General features: G+C 33.9%; 2 protein-coding genes across 3 annotated transcripts; one reads left to right on the top strand and one right to left on the bottom strand.

Moving 5' to 3' along the window:
• Positions 1–332: 332 nt before the first annotated feature.
• Positions 333–13,291, bottom strand: LOC105334500 (protein C-mannosyl-transferase DPY19L1). The gene is made up of 21 exons (XM_011437982.4): positions 13,115–13,291; positions 12,759–12,783; positions 12,490–12,577; positions 11,717–11,854; positions 11,019–11,139; positions 10,361–10,454; positions 9,887–9,944; positions 9,311–9,402; positions 9,026–9,098; positions 8,584–8,688; positions 7,199–7,285; positions 6,873–6,929; positions 6,686–6,766; positions 6,299–6,400; positions 5,555–5,626; positions 5,168–5,269; positions 4,760–4,879; positions 4,216–4,390; positions 3,773–3,872; positions 3,244–3,369; positions 333–2,868 (listed from the first exon to the last, which is right to left on the bottom strand). Exons 1-21 carry the CDS (start codon positions 13,266–13,268, stop codon positions 2,709–2,711), a joined length of 2,130 nt encoding a protein of 709 aa, XP_011436284.3. The 5' UTR covers positions 13,269–13,291; the 3' UTR covers positions 333–2,708.
• A 336-nt stretch (positions 13,292–13,627) lies between these two features.
• Positions 13,628–22,799, top strand: LOC105334483 (protein SPMIP7). Of its 2 annotated transcripts, XM_011437964.4 has the most exons (10): positions 13,628–14,284; positions 16,607–16,668; positions 16,947–16,964; positions 17,870–17,961; positions 18,700–18,838; positions 19,320–19,387; positions 19,495–19,536; positions 19,721–19,828; positions 21,014–21,124; positions 21,595–22,799. In XM_011437964.4, the coding sequence occupies exons 1-10, from the start codon at positions 13,750–13,752 to the stop codon at positions 21,731–21,733; spliced, it is 1,314 nt and encodes a 437-aa protein (XP_011436266.2). In that variant the 5' UTR covers positions 13,628–13,749; the 3' UTR covers positions 21,734–22,799. The 2 variants fall into 2 exon arrangements, with proteins under 2 accessions (XP_011436266.2, XP_011436273.2); XM_011437971.4 differs by lacking the exon at positions 16,947–16,964.
• Positions 22,800–23,063: the final 264 nt, after the last annotated feature.

The raw sequence follows: 23,063 nt of genomic DNA on the forward strand, positions 1-23,063 counted from the left end.
CTGTTCATTGAAAATAGGTACCGAACATATAAATATACGTCATGTACTGTACACAGGGTTATTATCGCCCTTCATCATTTATGAACCATTTCTCACCGTCTTAAATTCGCCAAAATTAAGATTAAGTTGTGTAGAAAGAAAAATAATTTGAGACATTGGAATTCGCCCAGGCTTAAATTTGCCCACTAACAACGAGGGCGTAGGAGCGAAAATAAAACGGGGGCAAGTATTTACCTATATGCAGTATGTCATTGTTGATGTCTGAATTGCAATACATGTATCATCTGACACAAGCACTGAAACATTTTTCAAAAAGAGTAAAACAAATTCAATTCATATAGATGGAAAATATGACAGTGTTTATTTCTATAAATATTGTGATACATGACGGTAAGAATGATATTTTGAGACAGAGTCCAATAACCATTAAATTGGGTAAGATGTCACAAGTTCATTGTACATGTACAGTTGCTCTTATTGATTATGCAAAAACTCATATAAGGTCATTTGTAGATTTCATCAAATAGATTTCTAAATTGCCTACTGAAATACAATTTATATTTGTAAACATAATTTCAAAGAAATAAATTAATCCTGATTGGACCATATCTATAATTTAAAGGTATAAAGGTGTCTTTACCAGTTTTTTCAAAATAATTGACAACATTAAATTTTGGCAAGAAACAATTCAATCAAAACAAATAATGAAAAAAAATTCAACAATACATATTAATTTGGCAGGTATATTGACTTAATATCATTTACAACAATTAAAACCATGCACATTTCAACAAAGATATCGAATGATTGTATTAGGATGACAATGAATATGTAGTAGTAATGAAGAACAAAAATCTCATAAATTCCAAACCAATAATGCCACACCATAACACACACACAATGCCAGTAATGTAGATGGCATCCAATCAAATATTTAAGAATCATTTAAATTTGTAGAGATCATAAACAGTCTCATAAACCCTGAACCAACAATGCTACACTGTTACACACAATGCCAGTAATGTAGATATCATCCAATCAAATGCTTTTAATAAGAATGATTTAAGTTTGTTTGGAGCCAATCATAAACAGTCTTCACTCATATGGAATGTTTTCTGAGAGGTGGAAACCAATAACATTTACAAACACCAGCACTTGGAATACAAAAGAGTTATTGATTTAAGCCATAGATTTTAAAGCTCTTGACTGAAAAAGAAAATTAAAGCTGAACACAGCTCATATATAGGCACTATTTGCCATATTTCTCTTCTACCACCATTATCCCTTCAGCCCCTATATAAGCTGCAGACCTCTTAACAGTTTAAAGTATTTTGCTGTAAATATCTCACCTGCCTGTTGCCATGTTAATCGGTCACAATGAAATTATCAAGTTTTCCACACTTTTTTCAAGCCAGTAGAATACTTACATCAAATAAACTGGTCAAAATTATGTAGTGATTTTTGTTTGAAAGGTATTAATTCCCTCATTATCCATATAGCTGCAGTAAAAACAGAACGTGCACAAAAAATAAGAATTAAATGCATAGAATCCAAAGACCACAAAAGGATTACCACACATCGGCCAAAAGTTTCAGGTGTGCAATCGGGTGTAATAAATAGAAGAGTTTATATACCAGGTACATGTGTGACGGTGCCTATTTACAAGCGGTGATCAGCTTTAATTCAAGATGTTTTTAGAAATGTATTAGATCATGTTTGTCCACAACTAATTTCCCGTCTTTCCCTAATTGTGGTATATGTAAATGATGATAATGCTGACTTTGTAAATCTAAGACAAATACTGCTTCATGGCTCTGGAATCTGATCCAGAATAAAAAATGAAGATTCAACAGTAAGCCCCATTCTATCCCTTATAATACTATATATAATGACCACTCAAAATCATTCAGAGGCATAAATCAAATGAACAACACATTCAGCAAGCGATATCACACAACTCCCCTCCACATAAAGCAGTTAAACCCAAAAAAAACCACAAACTGCCATAAAAAACAAACAAACTAAAATAAAGCAAAAAAAGAAAATCATATTTAGTGGTTTGAGTCTGAGATTGCATAATTGCCTGAGAAAGGCCAGGGATTCAAAATTATAACGGAAAAAATTGTCATCTTAATTTTGGCAAGCTATAGATGGATTATGATTATGCTTATCCTTATTTGTATATACATGTATTAAAGATAGGTACATATAATAACATTTCCCTATTAGTTTATAAAAGAAATAAAGAATGCCATTATTCTCATTGAATGCACATGTATTTCTTTTAACTGATATATCAATTATAAAACAAGGCATTCTAAATATTTTAAGGAACTTCAAAAGGGTTTTTTTCTTTACAATAAAAATGTTTTATTCATATGGTTTCAACATATTTTTCCTTCATATTTCTTTGTATAAAAAAAAGATAAATAAAAGAACAATATCTCTGTTCCAAAGCAGAAACCAAATCAAATAAAATTAATACTTTAAAATTTTTTAAAATAACAAATCAATAAAGTTAATGTTAACTTCTTATGGCTCTAAGACTTGTTAAATTAATATTACAACATTACTGGATCTTAGATAAAATAAATTAAATCACTTCATCTCCATTAAAAAATAATTTGTATAATATGTTAAGGGACTAGTTTAGAAAGTATCACATTTTTTTTAATTGTAATAAAAACTGTTCTCCTCCTTCCCTGTTTTTACCACTTGGAGACCTTTAAGACGTCGTATATGTCGTTTCGGAACACTCGGCTGAAGTATGGTTCCGGTCTTTCCCTGAGTTTCGTACATGACTGGACAGTTTCGTGTCGATTCTTCTTGTCCTCGATGTCCCAGATTTCTGCCATTCCACATCCCTCTCTAAATAACAATTTTTTAAAATTTATTTTTAAAATCCTGTACTTCATAACAATATTTATCTCATCACAAAAATTTTTTCCATTTTTTTTTCACAATTAAAAAAAACATTATTTCAAAATATTGAGAGTAATGAAATCATCATAGATTAATTGGGTTTTTTTTTACCATACCCCTTGATTCATGACATGTCAATGACAACTAAAATGTGACAAAGGTAATATTGAAGGTGACATACAGGTATTATTGAAGGCAACATAAAGGTAATTTTAAAGGTGACTAAATGTCATAGTTCTGCCATTAGGTCACCTTTTCCAGACCATTCAGTTAACATTAGGTAGATTGAATGAAACAGGTTTTATTCCAACTTGTACTCACTTTTGGCGGCGGACACACCAAGAATTCTCCAGGATTACAAAGTCAACCTTCAGATCTATCATGTTCTGTTTGACCTCAGAGAGAGGCTTCTTACTGAACATGGAGTACACCTTCATCGTCCTTGCTCTGAAACAGAGTCAAAACAAATCATTGGTTTAAAATTTGTTGTCCTTTATTAGTACCCAAGTATTTCCCAAAACAATGCCATGTTAATTATAGACAATTATTTCCATAAATTTTATCTTAATGTTTATGATAACATCATAATTTGGGATGTCATCTTTTACATTACATTCAGGTTAATAATAACATAAATTTAATTATTTCAAATGTCATTTTTTATCTCTCTTGGTAAATGGGTGGGGTAATATGTTAATAAATTAAAGGCAGATAAATTGCTTTTTAGTTATTTCCTACTTTCCCAGCAGCAGAAGAAGTTGACCTGTTGATTAATGTTTAGAGAGAAGGAATGAGGGAGAGGGGGAAAGGAAAAAAGGAAGACAGTACAGGTGTTTGAAATACAGCCTACCTGAGCCCTGCATCCTCGTAGTGGGGGTGATTCACTATGGGTCTCCCAGTGCACAACTTAATGGTGGCCATTGTTGGCATAGGACCAGCAAACACAGCATCTACAAAGCAACACAATATCAAATAAAGCTATCCCAAAAGCTTATTCTTGGTCAATAATATTGCTAGTTCACACTTGTCCATTTCTTGTTCCCGAATATCTCATCTCATACTTTAGCAAGTCACAATTTTTAAATTTCTAGACTTTGAGACTTATTTGTTATGACTTTGCCATTTTTCCACCTTGAAATTAAACCTAATTTAGTAAGACGTTTTCTTTTTCTGCTTGACCTATATTTAGCTGTTTGGACATTTACACATTTTGTGTAACCTTTTTTTAATCAATAAAAAATTTTCATCAGCATGATCATGACCTACTTTTTCATCAGCATGACCATGACCTACTTTTTGGGGTCTGGACCTTGACCCACTCGACCAGCTCCTCCAGGGGATAGTTGCTGTATTCTCCCATGATGCTCCACTGATGCCAGATGTTCTGGATTCCCTCCACAGTCATACACGCCAACAGGACAGCAATGACTGCATATTGCTTCTCTTTTCCTCCAATCCAACCAAACAGCTTTTCAATAAAAATACATTCATTGGTACATGTACATTAAATTTATAGATTTCCAGATTTCAATCTATCAATATCAAGGAATTTCTCTCTTTTATTATGAATAGAGCAAATGTACCTTTAATAAAGTTATTCTCTACCCTTTTAGATTCAGTTCTCTTCTCTCTCCTCTACCTCTCTTTCCTTTCTCTCTCTCTCTCTCTCTCTCTCTCTCTATTTAAACCAAATTTAAATTAAAAGAAAAATTTAGCCAAATACAAACATCTCTTAGCAAAAGACATCCTACAACATCTCTTGTATATGATACATTATTCATTGATTAATTTTGATATAAAATGGTCAAAGTTGTCCAGAAGTAAATCTACAGTATACCTTTCTGGAGGCCAGTAGTGAGGTCATGAGACAGAGATGTGGCGTCCAGAACAGCTTTAGCCGCATGATAATCACCGCCATCAGGGTGAACGCCGCCAATTGGAACATGTGGTAGACATACTGAGATAAACCACCAGAAGTTTACAATGACATTTCATTTTGCCTTTTACATAACAAACTACGTACCGTTTTGTTCTGCTGAAATTTTTTTTTTTTGACTAACTTTTCAGAATCAGCTAAAATTCTATTTTTCTAGTCATTAAATCAAAAATCGCTTTGAGGATAAGAAAGTGTAAACAGTCTTAACCAAGTTTTTTATATTTACATAAATGCGCGATCATATACTAGTACTTTAAATTATTCTTATTCAGAATACAGAGGAAGCATCATGTTATGCTGTATACTCACATCAGCATGGGGTTTACTGCGATGTTCCCCCTCCAGCACAATCTCTCCTTCATCCTCCACAGGGGATGTCTTCTTCCATAAATTGTACTCTAACTTTAAAACCTACACCACAAAAAAAATAATTTACTTAGATAACAAATCTAATGCTCTCTCTCTCTCTCTCTCTCTCTCTCTCTCTCTCTCTCTCTCTCTTTCTCTCTCTCTCTCTCTCTCCAGCAAAATATGCTATTTTCGAATTTAAACTAAAGTTTAGTAACAAAAATCTTTCAGAACAAAATAAAAAATAAATGTAAAACTTAAAACTCTTAATGTAAATGGCAATATTTCATTGCATTACCATATTATTTATTTACAATGAAACAATGATAAAATGAAGTGTGCCATTACCTTGACACTGAACACAATGACGATGACACCGACAGTAGGTAGCAGTACGGTCTTCAGCAGCTTCCAGTACGTCTGTCAATCAGAGAACAAGACTGTCTTATTGTATTTATATATCTTTCATTTTCAGACATCCATGGCAAATCTAGCATCTCCTTACTGGCCAAGGGCAAACCCCAGGAAATTTCCTCGGTTTCATGAAAATTCATAAATTTTCAACCCACAAAAGAAGTGAAACTCTTTTGTTTTCTAAAGTAATAGAGGGAGACTTTTTTAAACCTCAATATTTATTACATGACACCACTGCTTGTGGGGTTTTTTTTTACACAGACTCCCTAACAAAGAATACATCACAATGATAAGTTCATTACCCTACATCAGCAACCAATAAGTCTAATTCAGGAGCAAATTAAACTCTCTATTTCTAAAACCCACTTAAATCCTAGTATCTACTGGTATACACAATAATACACCACTGTGTGATATTTTTGTATATAGAATACTTTCATTTTTATTCATGTTAGTGGGTAGCGAAATTTTTCCTGGTATTTGGGGATGTAATTTCGTTGGTAGAAAATTCAGGATAATTTTAATGAATATTAAAAGAAATGCTTGTATATACGTTCATAGGGATGAAAATTTGTGGGCAAGGGTTACCCCCACAAGCAATGATGATTCCACAGTATTATGGGCTGCTCTATAAACCCCATTACAGACTAAATCACAGTGACACATTCATTACTGTACCTCAGCGGCCAGAAAGTCAAACTCTGGAGCACATGTATACAGCATGGTGTGGAAGTTGTTGAAGTCAGAAAACTTGCTTCTGAAGATGTCCCCAATGTGTTCCTGGACATAAACAACAAACAAAATTAATTTGAAATCTCTTATTGGAGAGTGCATTCCTGCATCTGTGTGGGGGTGTGTTTTTGTAGTGTGATTTGCATTATACGTGTATTATGTATTTCTTGTTAGAAGTCAGAAATGTTTATTTTTGATTTTCTGTTTTATTCTTAAAAAATACAAATTCATGTTCAAAGAAACAGTTCATGTAACAAGCACAAAGAATTAATCATAAAATAAAAAAAACTTCTATCAGACTGTGTGAGTTGGGATAGAGTTATCTGTACTTACATCATCAGCCACGTTGATAAGTTTGGCTATCAGGATCTTCATTCCCACTGTTCCCACTATCAGCAAAACTCCCTGCACAGTCTGTGTGAAGAATCACAAAAACATACCAGCATCAAGATTTCGTAATTGTATCCAAAATGGCATCACAGCAGTGAGTAAAACAAATTTCATTGTCTGACATACTTACCCAAATGATGATTTTGTAGTTAAGTTTGTTGAGCAATGGTTCCATTGATACAATAATCTGAAAACATACACAGCAAACATGTAGGTGATAAATAAACTGAAACATAAACATACATAATAGACTCTGATATAGTCACAGACTTCTGTAGAGTAATGAGAAACAGTATTAATCTTCACAAAACAAGATTCTGGTTTAAAACTTTCGCTTCACATTTGACTACCAATTTGTTTCAATATTTTTGGATCTTTTTAACGATTGCAAATCATTATGTGTTGCTGGAAAGATATACATGTACATGCATTAAATCAGTTTTGGACAATGCTTACAAATATGGTGACGAGTGAGGACAAGAAGAAAGAGGTCAACAGCATCTCATTCCCGAACAGGAGGACACAGCTTACTCCAAGTCCCATCTACAAAGACAAGACATACTCATATATACAGTAAAACATAAACACAGCAAGGTCATGTGGACATAGCTCACTCCAAGTCTCATCTACAAAGACAAGACATACTCATATATACAGTAAAACATAAACACAGCAAGGTCATGTGGACATAGCTCACTCCCAGTCCCATCTACAAAGACAAGACATACTCATATATACAGTAAAACATAAACACAGCAAGGTCAAGTGGACATAGCTCACTCCAAGTCCCATCTACAAAGACAAGACATACTCATATATACAGTAAAACATAAACACAGCAAGGTCATGTGGACATAGCTCACTCCCAGTCCCATCTACAGAGACAAGACATACTCATATATACATTAAAACATAAACACAGCAAGGTCATGTGGACATAGCTCACTCCAAGTCCCATCTACAAAGACAAGACATACTCATATATACAGTAAAACATAAACACAGCAAGGTCATGTGGACATAGCTCACTCCCAGTCCCATCTACAGAGACAAGACATACTTATATATACAGTTAACATAAACACAGCAAGGTCATGTGGACATAGCTCACTCCAAGTCCCATCTACAAAGACAAGACATACTCATATATACAGTAACATAAACACAGCAAGGTCATGTGGACATAGCTCACTCCAAGTCCGATCTACAGAGACAAGACATACTCATTTATACAGTAAAACATAAACACAGCAAGGTCATGTGGACATAGCTTACTCCCAGACCCATCTACGGAGACAAGACATACTCATATATACAGTAACATAAACACAGCAAGGTCATGTGGACATAGCTTACTCCCAGACCCATCTACGGAGACAAGACATACTCATATATACAGTAAAACATAAACACAGCAAGGTCATGTGGACATAGCTCACTCCAAGTCCGATCTAAAGAGACAAGACATACTTATTTATACAGTACTAAACACGAACACAGCAAGGAGGGAAGTGCATAGCTCACTCCCACACCCATCTACAATCAAGTCAAAATTCAAAAACAAAAGTTGTATACATGTACTGCTATCACATTTCATGGGTACAGTCATGTTCTAATGTATAGCAGTTGGTCAAGTCTTTGTTGTTCCTTTGTAAAAAACTATATCATTGCTGTAAGCTCTTTATCAAATCAGTAAATAAAGCCATATATTAAAAGTAAAATGAATTTTAAGCTAAATAAATAATCTACCTGATTATACCATTGATACAACATCAAAATTCTTTACATTCATAAACTTGAAACTGGCTGATTCATGCTGAAAGAGAACTGATATTACTCACCAACAATCCTGAAAGAATGACCTTGACCTTATGAGATCCGATATACCCAAGGACGTAGGTACAAAAGACGGCTACTGCCTGGGTCATCAAGGCAAACTGGGCAAACTATTAAAGACAGTCGAAATACAACAGAATGTAGAGCAATATTGTGTACTGTAAATTCCTAATTAAACGCGAGGAATTAATATCCGCGTAAAATCGCGAGAAGCCCGTCTCGCGAATTCTAGAATCTCACTTTTAATTTTGGGACACATGAAAACTACATGAAACTACGATAAAATTTCGGCATTTGCGATTTTATGTTCTCGCGATTTGTTGGTAAATTTTTGAATTGCGGAATTAAGTACTCGCGTAAAATAAGGAATCTACAGTATAGAAAAATACATATCAATGATGTACATAATGAGATGTACATAAAATCATGTACAAAAATAATACACACCTGCCATGGAAGCATAAAACTGATGACAGCCATGGCTATCCCAATACTGTGGATGTAGGAAGGATTTTTTACTCTGTAAATAACGTAAGTATTGATTAGTACTCTAACAGAAGTTTCTTGGGTGCATATTTTCAGAGAGGGTTATACTTGTTTGTGGATTAAATTTCATAATCTTTGGGGTAAACTTTTATTTCAACATGGCAGATGCTTTACAGTTCCTGATAATGAGCGAATTATTTTAAATACATTATCATATTGGCCCTAATGAATGAATGTGAGGTTTACCTGAGGGTATGGGTGACCAGGAACATTTCAATGATAAGGAACGGGTAGGCGAAGCTCTCTCTGAGGGGAGGAGTCCATTGTACTCGGGTACACTATAAAATAATAAAATTTCTACACACGTAATACTGTATACAGGGTTATTTTCGCCCCATGTAATTTTTGCCCTTCCACACTTGCTAACAGTTTCGCCCCGTCTTAAATTCGCCCAGACAGAGTTGTGTCAAAAGAAAGATAATATGAGACATTGGAATTAGCCCAATCTTAAATTCGCCCGCTGGCAATGAGGGCAACATGGACGAAAATAAAACGGGGGCGAATTCCCAATTTACAAGTGATTAATTGATTCTGGGTAACCAACTTTTGCCACAGTCTTCTGACATTAAAATTAACATTACTTTGAAATAAAAAGCATCAACTACTGCAATATTCAGACAAGAGTTAGCTAGCCCACCATGTGTGTCAAAATATTCAACAGAGTTTTAAATGAAACATCCCCACACATGTCTAGGTACTACCTGTAAGTTCAAAATGAAATTTGAGAATTCATGCATGTGATCTGAATTAAGTAAGAGTTACCTCCCCATGATTGTAGAAGAAAGAAGCCACAGCTAAGATTCCACCATTCACATTGCCACTGGAAAACAAAGCATATAAACTGTTCAAAAATCTACGTAAGTATTCAGGCACATAGCATCACATCGTTTTTGAAAGTTGGGGGGGGGGGCCAGACTCATCCAAAAAATCTTGACAAGCAAAAAAAAAAAAAAAAAAAAAATTTAAAGTTCCCCGAAATTTTCAAAATCCTAATCGTTCACTTTTTTTATATGTAAATTTTAAAAAATTTGTTGCTGCGAGAAAAAGTGGGGGGGCCAGGCCCCCCTTGATGCTACGTGCCTGGTATTATTGAATTTGCCAAATGTTCCAGTTTAAAAATATCCCAATAATCCCAATACATGTTTACAGTATAAAAAAATTCTTATTAAAGAAACATACACTTCATTGTCACATGTATCTATCGTTTACATTTTTTTTTACTTTGAAACCACCTACCTCAAATACACACCAAACAGAAAGAACACGCTCATCATTAAGCCATTTAGAAAGAAAACGGCCTCTACATAAAAATAGGAAGGCTCTCCTAGACCTACAAAAAAAGGTCCTACTGTGTTACCTACTGCACTTCAAACTACCATATATAAAACACAGGTGTTATCGTCTATTGCATAATAATATTTAAGGTTTTCCCTCTCCATGTAGTGATTGTATATTTCTGGTTTTCCTTTCTTATATCTTCTTTTTCATAACATACATTTTTTTATTTTTTAAATAATTCCCATCAAATAAAGATCTACATGTAACTAAAATCACAGCAATCAATATAAAAAACATAATTTTACTAAAAATATAAAGCACACTCTTTGATACTCAACCCCTAAGCCTACTGTAGATTCCTTCTTTTATGCGAGTACTTAATTCCGCGATTCAACGGTTTTCCATCAAATCATGAAAACATAAAATCGCGAATGCTGAAATTTTTATCATAGTTTCATGTAGTTTACATATGTCCGAAAATAAAGGCAAGATTTTAAAATTCTCGAGACAGGCTTCTCACGATTTTACGCGGATATTAATTTCTCGCGATTAATTAGGAATTTACAGTATTTCACTTAAATTGCATTATTTTCTCCATCTCCCACTCTTCCCTTACCCTCACAGCTTTGGACCGGGGACAGTCCCTCTCCTCTGTTGACTGTCCAGCATATCTTGGTATCTTTCTTCATGGCAGCCATTACTGAATCATACACACGATACGCAATACCCAAAGCAACCTGGAATACAAATCAAAAACAAAGTGTGCTTGTAAATTATAATGCATTGCCAAACATAATATTCATATAAAGTAAATGTTCCAAAGAAAAGGCTCCGTTTAAAATAATTATCCCTTATACATTTGATTGATTATCACCAGAATGTAGCTTTTAATTTTTTTCAAATAATGTAAACCAACTTTTATTCACGTCGACTTTATTTCGCGATTTACCGCAGATAAGCTGGTTCGCACAGCTAATTTTCGCAGTCAAGAGGTAGATTATCTGGAGATTATATGAAGACTGGTTTGCAGCGAGAAATATTTGTGTGATGATGAGACTCACCTGAATCTCACAAAAAATTCTTGCACCCGAATTCAGTGTTGTCTCTAAAAATTGAAGTAGAAGGGTGAAATAGAAAAGTAGATGGGGGGTCATAGGGTTTGCTTATAGAGCTCTACATTGTGTTGAAATGCAATAATAGCCGGGTAATTAAGGCAATATAGGCGGGGGAATTCCCTGTCTCCCGGGTCTTAGAGACAACCCTGCGAATTTAAGCTGGTTTACAACACTTGACAGCAAGCTACTGATGACTTACCTCAGGATAAAGGTTGAATCGCTTGAGAACATTGATGGTGTCTGGATACTCGGTGATATTGTCGTACATTATCTGGTTCATCCCATTCAGGAATGTTGGAGCCTCTATGATGGTTTTAAAGTATGAGAAATAAAGGCCCTAAAATGAAATTGAAAGAAAGAACTTTTGTTACAAACTCTGTAAAGGTGACACAGAACATGAGACCTTTAAAATTTTCCAAACCCTGCATGGTTGTATATGTTGCCATTCCACAAAGGGTTGTGGATTTTGATCAAGGACAACCTAGGGGGCGACTTGGGCGAAATAGTCGCTTTTTGATCGGTAACTTCGCCGGAATTTCCTCAGAAAGAGAAGTTGCAGTCGCCCTGTATGAAGAGTTCATAATCTTTTTTTCTATTTTTCTGTTAGGGAGAAGTGAAGTCTCCCTAAAATGTTGTTCTAGGTTGGTCCCTGTTTTGATCATTGATATAACAGCTAGAGTATACATGTACTTTTCCAGTAAATATTTACAAGTACAATATGACAGACTTAATGAAATAAAACATATCTTCAAATAAAAATTTGTTGATAAAAATGTCTGTTACTTGACAGAAATATGTAATTCTATGCAACTGACTGTGCAAAAAAAATTATTCACAATGTCAAAGACGTTGTTATATGAAGAAAGAAAAAGAAAACAACACTCTTTGACAATGTAAAAATACAACATATGGATTTCAATTTTTGTACATGTGCTTCTATGATGCAAACAGATTGCAGCTCACAGCTCATACCATTTCTGTTCTGAAAGACAGTTCTCTTTCCAAACCAGACAAATGGGAGAAGTGCTTGTCTCGCTCAAACATCCCATACACATGGTTTCTACAAAAACATAAAAATAATATGAATTGATACACGAGTGACCAAAGTGAAATTTGACATGGAGACAGATTTCTTGGATCTAAATGTCAGTTCAACTCAGTTGCAATACTTTTTTTTCAAGAAGCGTACCTCAATTTATGTAAAGTAAGAACATTCAAATATGTTAATAAACAAGACAAACCTGTGCACGTATCCAACTGCTATAGCTACAAAATACAAAGATATGAATTGTTCATAAAATTAATCAAATCTTGTAAGATTACAGCAGCAATTAACCAAAATTCAAGAGTGAAGAGTACTTTGTCAAGTTGCAAGTATGAAAATAAAATAATTGTACTGCAAAGAAATTTATTTCAACAAAAAACCAAGCATTGTGCGCTCATGCAACAAGAGACGTTGTCTATTTTATAAAACCCATGCGGAAACAATGAGTAAAAGAGAGTGGGGCAAGTTCATGTGATTCACAGGAAGTCGTATTTGCTAAGCTCTCAGGGATTACGTGTACACAAAATATAAGAAAATTGATATTATCCTTACCTAGAACTGCAATAAATAGTTTGTACTTAAGATCGCCCGACATTCCATTGTCTTCATTGCTCTCCTTCTTTTTACCAGCTTTTTTGCGCGTGGTATTGCTTGATTCGGCGTTTGCATTTGTGTTTTGATTTTGGTGCCTTTTTCTAGCTGCCATTTTGTTTCAAGTTAACCCGTTCGATGAATAAACGACAAAATACAAATATTTGTTTAATGGTATTATATATACTTCTTGTTTATAAAAAGGATAAAGAATAATAAAAAAAAAAACTCGTGAAACCAAACTTGCTCGATGTAAAAATATTTTTTGTTAAATAATGATTCATTTTCAAATTTCACCCGAATATTTTTCGCAAAACTTATCATGTTTTTATTTATTTATTTTTCTCGCCAGTCTTCTAGCAACAACAATTAAAAAATAATATAATGAATATCAAAGTTCCAACCATCAATTTTATTTGTACATATTATGTTAACGGGCACCTGCTACTTCCGATTTCTTCCTTATATGGAAGTTTCCGGAGTATCCACGGGTAACATGGTAGTTTACAATATGTCGGACGTGTAAGAACTTTAAACCTGTAGATTTTGTGATAATCGCTCAGAACTTCTGTTGTACTGAATAACAAAAAGTGAAAATGGCTGCAGCAATAGTTGAGGGTCCGGTCTTAGCAGACTCGAATTTTAAAACCCGTCCGCCGTTCCAATCATATTTACAAGTGGACACAAATGCAGGTGGAAACACAGTGCAACAGATTGAAAACCATAGGCGGATCCGACAGATGAAATTCCCCACCCTCAGCGGCAGGGCTGATGTCGACTCTTTCAAAGCATTCCCGGCAAAAGATATCGGGTTCAAACGCTGGAATGATGAGGGGGACTTCCGTGCTAACGCACCCTACCGGGATTATGATAACATCGTTGACCCCGTGTCTGGGTTTGTATCGGCAGGGGGAGATGTTGACAGGGGGACGGGACACAAGAAGATAAGGCCCCTGGCCCAGCTGAACGATGTTCCACAGTGCGCTGCACCCCAGAGCAAGCACTCGGACAGAAAGAATTCCGAGAAGGCCCCTCCGGAACTCAGGCGCTCCAATACTTATGAACCGGGGGCACCGTCCTTCTGGAACAGTAGGAAAACTTCTGATGAGTGGATCAAGTCTCAGCTAGGAGGTATAGATATTGCAGTGTCAAATGATTATTCGTAACATGAAACATGTGAAAGATAGTGTAATTTTAAAAGCAAGGAAATTGAAACAAACTCTCTCTCTCTCTCTCTCTCTCTCTCTCTCTCTCTCTCTCTCTCTCTCTCTCTCTCTCTCTCTCTCTCTCTCTCCTCCCCCCCTCTCTCTCTCTCTCTCTCTCTCTCTCTCTCTCTCTCTCTCTCTCTCTCTCTCTCTCTCTCTCTCTCTCTCTCTCTCTCTCTCTCTCTCATGATGGATTGTTATACTTTGTAACAATCTGTTAGGCTGTCTGTCAAATTAAATAAAAGTGGTTGAAAATCTCTCTCTCTCTCTCTCTCTCTCTCTCTCTCTCTCTCTCTCTCTCTCTCTCTCTCTCTCTCAATAGATATATACATGTTCTTTTATAACTGTTCCAACTTATAACCTAATCTTCGACACAAATTCCAATTTTACTCTGTTAATTATTATCATACAGACTTGAATATTGACAAATCAACTCATTTATATCAGTTGACGATGGTTTCCGCTGTGGGTCTGTTAAATTTTAAATGCATTCATCGTTGAGCACAAAAGCTCTCGATGACTTACCGCTTCTAAATTACACTGCAATATAAATGAGATGCTAATCAGAATTTGATTACCCGATAGACTCGTTTCGAATAAAAATTCATTTGGTTTTACTAATACTAATAACACTCGATACTTCGCTGGAGAAATCCCCATGTCACTTGTTCCATTCAACGAAAACAGAACAAGGAAAGTCTTAATTACCTTGGGTATAGTTTGCACACTTTACACCATTTAGAATTTTAAATGGAAAATATAATCGGTTCATGTGGAGAATGAATGGGGTCATTTATTAATCCTGCTGTGCTATCTAGATTATAGCCCTATATAAAGTTCAAGTTTATATGACTACAAACAGTGAAATTGAAGTTAATTACATAATAAAAATAAAGCCATAAACTTACGTGTAATATGTGTACATAGATACAAATAATGCATCCACGGATATTGGATTTGATGGAGTATATCGTATCATATTCGTGTAATTTTATGTAAAATATGATTAAGGAACGCACTCGATTAATTTAGGGGATATTTAGAATATATATTTATACTTAAGTTATTTCATACATAGATAAAATAAATGATTTATAACAACTGTACAAACCTAAATGCTTAATCTTAAATTAACAATGAAAAAGGCATTTACAGAATTTTCTCAATAAATTTAAACTACTTGCATGTGTTTTTTTTAATTTTATTTTCAATCCATACACGCAATAAAATAAATTTAAGTTGTCATTTCCTTATGAATTCCCCAATCAATTTTTCGTGCAGCGATTTATATTCATGAAGTCATTTGCAACGTCAAAACAATATAACTTTTGGCCACAGCCTCTGAAATATTGATAATGTAAAGTGTACTTCCCGTTTATAAAACAATATTTCACTTGCAGCTGAATTTTCGAACTCATGTTAATTTTAAATTAACTTATTTGTAATCATGTGATATACCTTAGTTTCGCACTGTTTCCGTGCGAAAAACTCTGTAATTAACAATACTTGACAGTCATTACAAACCTACATTAATTAGTTTTAGCGCTAATTAAACATAGAAGTATGTTTGGTCATTGGATCGGGTGGCGACTAATCGACCTGTCTTAAAATTACAAAGGCTGGATTGTGTTTTACTTACAAAACGCCGTTTAAATGTCTCGATATCCGACATTGATAGCCTAACAGACTTACACAGAGGGAGAAAAAAAACTGTATATTTGGGATTTTAAAATATCGATTATTTTAAAATGATTTTTACCTTTGCCATTCTCTTGTGGTATATCTTTTTCTTTTGGATTATGCAGGCTTCGTGCAAATATAATTACATGTATATCTGTAATCATGTGTTTAAATCGATAAGATACCAAGTCTAGGATCATATCGACTAAATAAAGAAAAGATTGCCAAAAAAAACTATGTACAAAGATCTTGTATACAGAAATAAAAATTACATGTCAGATTGCATATATTGTTTTAGTTTGTTTCTTCTTTTATATGAAGCGACCTCTTGTTAGAAAATGATCAAATAGGAGAACAAAATTTCGTTCTATTAAAAATTTCTTTGATAATTTTCTAACAAGACGTCGCTTTTTTTTTAAAATTATTATCATTATGCCGTCCATTTATTTAAGGAATGAATGTAATAGTTTTTATTTTATACGATATAAAATGGTTTGGGGCAGTTTACGCTTTTTTATAAACCGCGAATTTTGTATTACATGCCGAGTTTTGTTTTTTTTAATTTTAGGTTGGACCAGTGATTATGATCCCCGTAAAGAGGCCCCCGAGACGTCACGATGGAGGTCAAAGGTGAGAATGAATACGTAAAGGATACATTGTAATTCAGATATACTTGAAAATGTCTTGATACAAAACTTTAAAAAACAATTTTACATGGATTCATTTAAGACAGCCATTTACGCCGTTGATCATGAGGTGGCAATTGTATTGCATATTTTATTCATATCACAGAAATTTGGCATACCTTGTCCTATAAAAAATGTTCACCCATTTACACGATGAATTGCTCATATAATGTTTATTTCATGTCACAGTGTTCATGTAAGTTAATTTTGTTATTATCACAGGACGGAAGTTACAAGCAGGTACAAATTAATTACAAAAAGAAAACGCGTAATATAAGGTTTTGCTATGAAGGATCTAACTCGTGGAAATCACGATGCATTTGGGTGTTGAATTCAATTTTGGCACACGCGCAAATGACACGCCCTTATCCACAATGATCAAAATCCCTTCCTGCACGAAACAGAATATAAAGCATCTACCATTTATTTTTTATTCCCACTTCACCTTTTGATTATTTTTCCCCCAGTTTGACATAACATGGACAGTTCATTCCCATCTTATAACCTATTAAACTTTGAATCGATCAGATTCAATATTCTACCGAGTCATTCTTTTATAACACGAATCTTTAAAGCCATCTCCATTTATTTACATGAAATTCTTTTTAAAAAGATCAATCATGTTACTCACCTTCTTATTTCGGGTTAACGTAAGAACTTTACTTATACACATGCAGTTTTATATTTGCAAGTTGGTAAAATGCAGGCGAAAATTGAAATGCACGTTTTATGTGTTTGAACCATAAAGATGCTAATGACACACTTTGAGAAAAAGTTATATAAAGCATAAAGAACGTACTCTACAAATATAAACGACTAAACGAGTATGACTTACTAGTATATTTATAACTTCATTTTCTAAAATATAATAATATGATATAAATATAAAGATTATGATAAATATATGATATTTTATTGTGACTGAACTAAAGAAATAAGAAAACGCAAAAAAATATATATATGTACAAGAGAAAAATTTTACCATGAACTTTGCATCTCTCATACATTCATGTACGTAATAGTTAAGTTTAGAAATCTTTGATTATAACACACATATAGAGTATGACATTGTAAGCTTGCGTTTCATTATGTATTAAGTATTAAACTACTCGGTTTATATAACTGTATTTCACTATCCATTGCAGTCGGCCTTCGTTCCCAAACCTCCCTCTGAACAAAGCAAAGATGGACGGGACCACCTCGCCCTCAAGTTTATGTATGGATCCTCCACCCAAAAGTAAGAGATCGTGCAGTGTGGAAACGCATTTTAAAAATTGTAACTGAGACAAATATTGCAAAATGCATAATTTATCAAAGTGAGTCGTAACAATGCAGAGAGAAAATCAGAAATACTGATCTCGCTGTCACATGTGTCAAGTAATTATATATAGTATAGGGGGAAAGGCTTCAGACGTGCGTAAAAATGTACACGAATGCGAGGAAAATTAGACAATGCAGACACGTTGCGATTTAAAAAAAAATCTAAGATACGTAAAATGTCCACGCCTTTGGTACATTTATCCATGATTACTTTTTACCATAAATTGATGTTCATTTATCTCTCAGAAAAGTGATGACGCTGTTATTTTCAATCTCTTGTAGATCAATGTCTTTTCGATGAAAAAGCCGCATTTTTTTGGCTATTTGTTAATGCGTGTAAACGTATTGATCCAATACGTTTAGACATCAAAATGAGGCGTGAATTACCGGAAATATGGAGAATTAATAAATAGAAAATTACTTTTCAATGTGATTAAGTTCAATTGTATAATTGCAGAAAGTTATAGTTTTACAATATAATCATATATATTTCATGTTTCAATAAGTCGTTCATTTATTACATCGTCCATATAAGTGCAGTCTAGCTTCAAGTAGAGCCCACACAAATATGCGGGAGCCCTGTCTGAATCACGTTGTACCTCTGTTTGTCAATATGATAACTCAAATTAGCTTTAATTACTCTTTTCAATGTCAGATCTTACGAGGAGGTACCGTGGGATAACATGCTTCCCTCCAAACAGTGGGCGCCCGTCAGTACCCTGGAGGACAGGCCAGACATGATCTCCCAGACCTACACCCTCAAGAGATACGACCCCGCGGCCCAGGAGTGGCAGGTATATCACAAATACTGACCAATCAATGAAAACGAAATATAATACTGACCAATCAATGAAAACAAAAATATAACCCCGCCCAAATACTGACCAATCAATGAAAACAAAATATAATACTGACCAATCAATGAAAACAAAAATATAAACCTGCCAAATACTGACCAATCACTGAAAACAAAAATATAAACCCGCTCAACTCCCAAACTCCATTTTTAAAGAAAGGAAATATTCCAATCGTTATATTATGACAATTCATCATTTTTTATCAACAAGAGAAGCGTAGATCTCCCACCTCCAAACAATCACTGTTCTTGGTTTTGGATTCCTATTATTTTTTTTTAGACCGTATCTTATAAAAATGTAAACTATAAATTCACCACCGCGCCCCAACCCTTATTTGTAAAATAAGAAAAACATTTCTGTCGTTTTCAATGTAAGCATCACTGTAATAGATTTTCCTGCTTTTTTTTTTTGCGCATAGGGTACCGGAAGATCCTGGGACTGGTTCCAAAAAAGGCGTGGCTATTACAAGGACGGACCAATCAACTTGTGAGTCAGAGTCGCCATGTGATTTTCAATTGGTTCCTATAACATGCAGTCAGAATTTTAAAGAATATTTGATATATCTAAATATTGTTTTTTCCTAATTTTTGAAGCTCAAGCCCTTGCCCAAGAACTCAACATATACCGAACTATAGGTAGGTATTTTAATCTAGAAATTGTGTGATGGTTAGATATATGAAGTTATTTTTTTTGGTATAACTTAGTAAATTCATATTATCATGAGAAACACAGAAGCTAGCATTATATTTGAAGTAAATGAAATGTAACATATTTTTGATAGATTTTAATCTACAACAAATTATTTGTTTTCCATTCCAGCGGTTGTATAGGGGCAGATAACTTGGACGAAAAAGACAACCAGAAAGAGCCGTTTTATCCTTATACAATCAAGAGAGTTAACATTCCTAGATATAGCGAGACAGGACAGTAAGTGTTACAAGGGTCACTAAACAAGATACGCCATATTTACCTGCCTCTCATCCAATTTAAGGCTGTCAGAAATGAGATCAATTTACTATCCAAGCCTCCAAACTGAAAACGTACAGTAATACTTAGTCTAGTATACTACATGCAGTATTGGTTTTTCGCAACGAGCCCATTCTGAGAACAGTTATTGGCAGAAGCTAACACATTCAAGATTTTGATTTATCATTGTGGGTTAACGTCAAACTACAACGTGCTTGTATCATAAACTGTAAAAATGAGATTAGATTTTGACACGTATATTTTGCGACACTTGTATCTCAATTAAAATGTAATTTAGAATATCTCAATGGCAATATTGGATAAAGTTCCGGATAGTGTATTACATGATATTTAATTTTGAATAGGTTTTGAAAGGATGGAATTCCTAAACATATGAAAGCAGCCTCTTTTTATACAGTGAATTATTGAAAATTTACAATGCTTTGGATAAAAAACAGGGGTGAATATATATGTTACATCCTGAGTATAGTGTTGATAGCTTGGCACATTTCTTATCGACGCATTTATCGATGATTTTATAAACCCAGAACATGCAGTGAAATTCCTTGTGACTATGCTCTTCCAGTAAATAAAAATGAATAGAATGGGCAGACCTTGGTACAAAATTTGTACCAAGGTCCGCCCATTCTATTGAAAAGACGATATGTGTATGAAGGAATTCAGCAGATCGGACAAGACTCGTTTATAATTTTATTTATTGCCAAATTCTCACCTCTTGTGGAAAAAAACTTTGCGATCAGAAATGAAATTTTAAATAAATGTAGGGCAGGGCGAAAAGTCTTAGGAGATTGAATGGAAACATTGTACCCTTACCATAAATAGTGATTTATATCTCCCATGTGATTGTTTTGTGGGTTTTTTTTTTTGTTTTTTTTGTTTTTTTTGGGGGGGGGGCGAGGGGGGTGAGTAAGAAAGGGATTCTTTTAGAGTAAATTTATCAAAGATAAAGTGTATGCAAAACAATAGCATATGCAAAAGAGAGAAATCCCATTAGATAATCTAATTTTCTTGCCAATTTACTGGAGGCTGCATTCACATTATCTTTTTACATATCTTCTATTAGACCAAAAATCAATTTTGTGTAACTACATGTATAATAATGCCTTTGTTGTGGTTTCATTTCAGCCGGCCCAATATCCCTGGCTATCAAGGCTGTACCCTGTGGCAGGGCGTGTATGCCCCCGCCCACTCCACCAAAATTGTCAATGCTCAGAGTACCACTTCTACCGTTCACAAGTAAGTCACTCGAACACCTCTTACTCTACTTTCGTTTTCATTGTTTTTCTTAAGAGTCTTTCTCTACTTTTGTTTTCATTGTTTTCCTGAAAGTTCTACAGTCAGTTTTACACCCATATATTGCGTTTGTGATGATAATTTTCAAACTCAAGAAAATCATCGTAGTTGAAATAAAAATTACAGTTTGGATTTATTTTGCAGAGCGCCATTTACGTTATATCACATTTAAGTTCACAATTTTGTAAAGAAATATTTGTAAATCCTTTCAGTTAGGGTTCGCATCTTACTAAAAATAGGTTTATTTTTCTTATGAATAAAGATTTTAGGGGGAAATCGGATATTTTTTTTATGTATAATATGGGATTTCCCTTTGTAAAGAAAGGGTCACATTCAAAGGTTAATATGAAGAAATAAGTAATATAATAAATAAAACAAAAATTGTTTGATCTTTTGACTTTTTTCTTAACTAGGTCAATGCCAGTCTCTCCCAATAACTCGAACCACAAGAGAGACTCACAGATGTCCAAGATGGTGACCACGGTACCCCCCTGTAACCCATTCAACCAAATCAACAAACTGGAGGAGGTGCTAGAGAGCAAAGTGCAGTGAACCGTGAAAATCCAAGGTCACACGAAGGTCATTTACTGATAAAGACTTACCTGTACTTGTGAAGATGCTCAATGTTTGTCCCCCTAAATTTCTTCTTGACCCTTGCCTGATTTACGTTTTATCATCAGTTGCTATGCTGTTAATTTTCAATAATTGAATATGGTGAAAACTTAGGATAAATTGCATGTATTCATTATGTGAAATATTTGCTCATTTGTTGATAGAATTCTTAATGAAAATGATTATATGTCATCTGAATTCTATTGAACCAGTTCTGTGTCATTTAAAGTTATGATGGGTATATTCTAGAACTGAATTCTGGGTATTTTTAAAAACTGCCTTGCGAGTTTAAATTAGACGTTAATGTGCCCATAGCAAAGAAGCTTGTGTCAAAGCGCAAGACTTATCAGTATTATTTATTGTTATCGTTAAACTGATTACATTGTTAAATTCAATGTAGTTAAGACCATTTTTCATAATAGATTTAGTCTAGATTATATAACTTTTTTTAAAATTTATATTTATATCCTAAAGAGAATTTTTTGTCACATTTTTTGTCACAAAGAATTACCTCGTTTTTATATTGAGAAGGCGAATTGCATAAGAATGTTGGAATAATTTTCATATTCCTGATATTTTATGAACAAAAAATTCTAAGGTTTAAATTTTTTATTGATGAATGAAAACATTCAATTTTGAGGATTATAATGTAATTTTATTTTTTGGTCTGGAAGCGCTAAATTAATGTATTTTTCTATGAAGATACTTTTCTTTCTTTTTATATGTGTTATTTTTTTGGGCCACAAATTATGTTATAATTTTTTCTCTATAATATACAGGCTTCTCTTGGTGTGTACTTATTTTAGATTAATTTGAAGATCAAGTAAAAATGGCAATGCCCTCTGGTTAAATTGTGAAAATAGCAAGGTTACCTGTACATGTTTACCCGTAATGAAATATAAACCTCTAAAATAAGTACACATATTTTTTTTCTTAAATCGTTGTATTTTCATTTTGTTTTTTCTGAAGAGTGACATGAAATAAAAGTTTAAAAATATTTTTCAAATGAAGAACTTTTCTATGAATCTTTCAAGATGAACGACCAACGTTCCTCAACCATGTTTTAAACTCATAGACATTTTAAAATAATTTGCCATATCATTAATTTGGTTTTCATGTCCAAAAATGGGCTCTGGATCAGAGAATATTTGGTGCTTTTTATTGGTTCGAGATTTACATAAGTGTTACCTAAAGAACTATTCGATTTGAACAAACGTACCTTGTACTCTGAAACATTCAAGACAGTAAAAGTTGAATTTGTCGAAATCGT

This window comes from Magallana gigas, chromosome 10 (assembly GCF_963853765.1).
Source record: "Magallana gigas chromosome 10, xbMagGiga1.1, whole genome shotgun sequence".
Lineage (NCBI taxonomy): Eukaryota > Metazoa > Mollusca > Bivalvia > Ostreida > Ostreidae > Magallana > Magallana gigas.

Bases quoted from the DNA above. Each gene is read 5' to 3' on its own strand.
- LOC105334483 (XM_011437964.4), top strand. From the start codon at position 13,750: ATGGCTGCAGCAATAGTTGAGGGTCCGGTCTTAGCAGACTCGAATTTT. The intron at 14,285-16,606 runs GTATAGATATTG...TTTTAATTTTAG, and splicing joins GATCAAGTCTCAGCTAGGAG to GTTGGACCAGTGATTATGAT. The intron at 19,829-21,013 runs GTAAGTGTTACA...GTTTCATTTCAG, and splicing joins AGATATAGCGAGACAGGACA to CCGGCCCAATATCCCTGGCT.
- LOC105334500 (XM_011437982.4), bottom strand. From the start codon at position 13,268: ATGGCAGCTAGAAAAAGGCACCAAAATCAAAACACAAATGCAAACGCC. The intron at 4,880-5,167 runs GTGAGTATACAG...GGTTTATCTCAG, and splicing joins GCAGTAAACCCCATGCTGAT to TATGTCTACCACATGTTCCA. The intron at 4,391-4,759 runs GTATACTGTAGA...TTTATTGAAAAG, and splicing joins CACTACTGGCCTCCAGAAAG to CTGTTTGGTTGGATTGGAGG.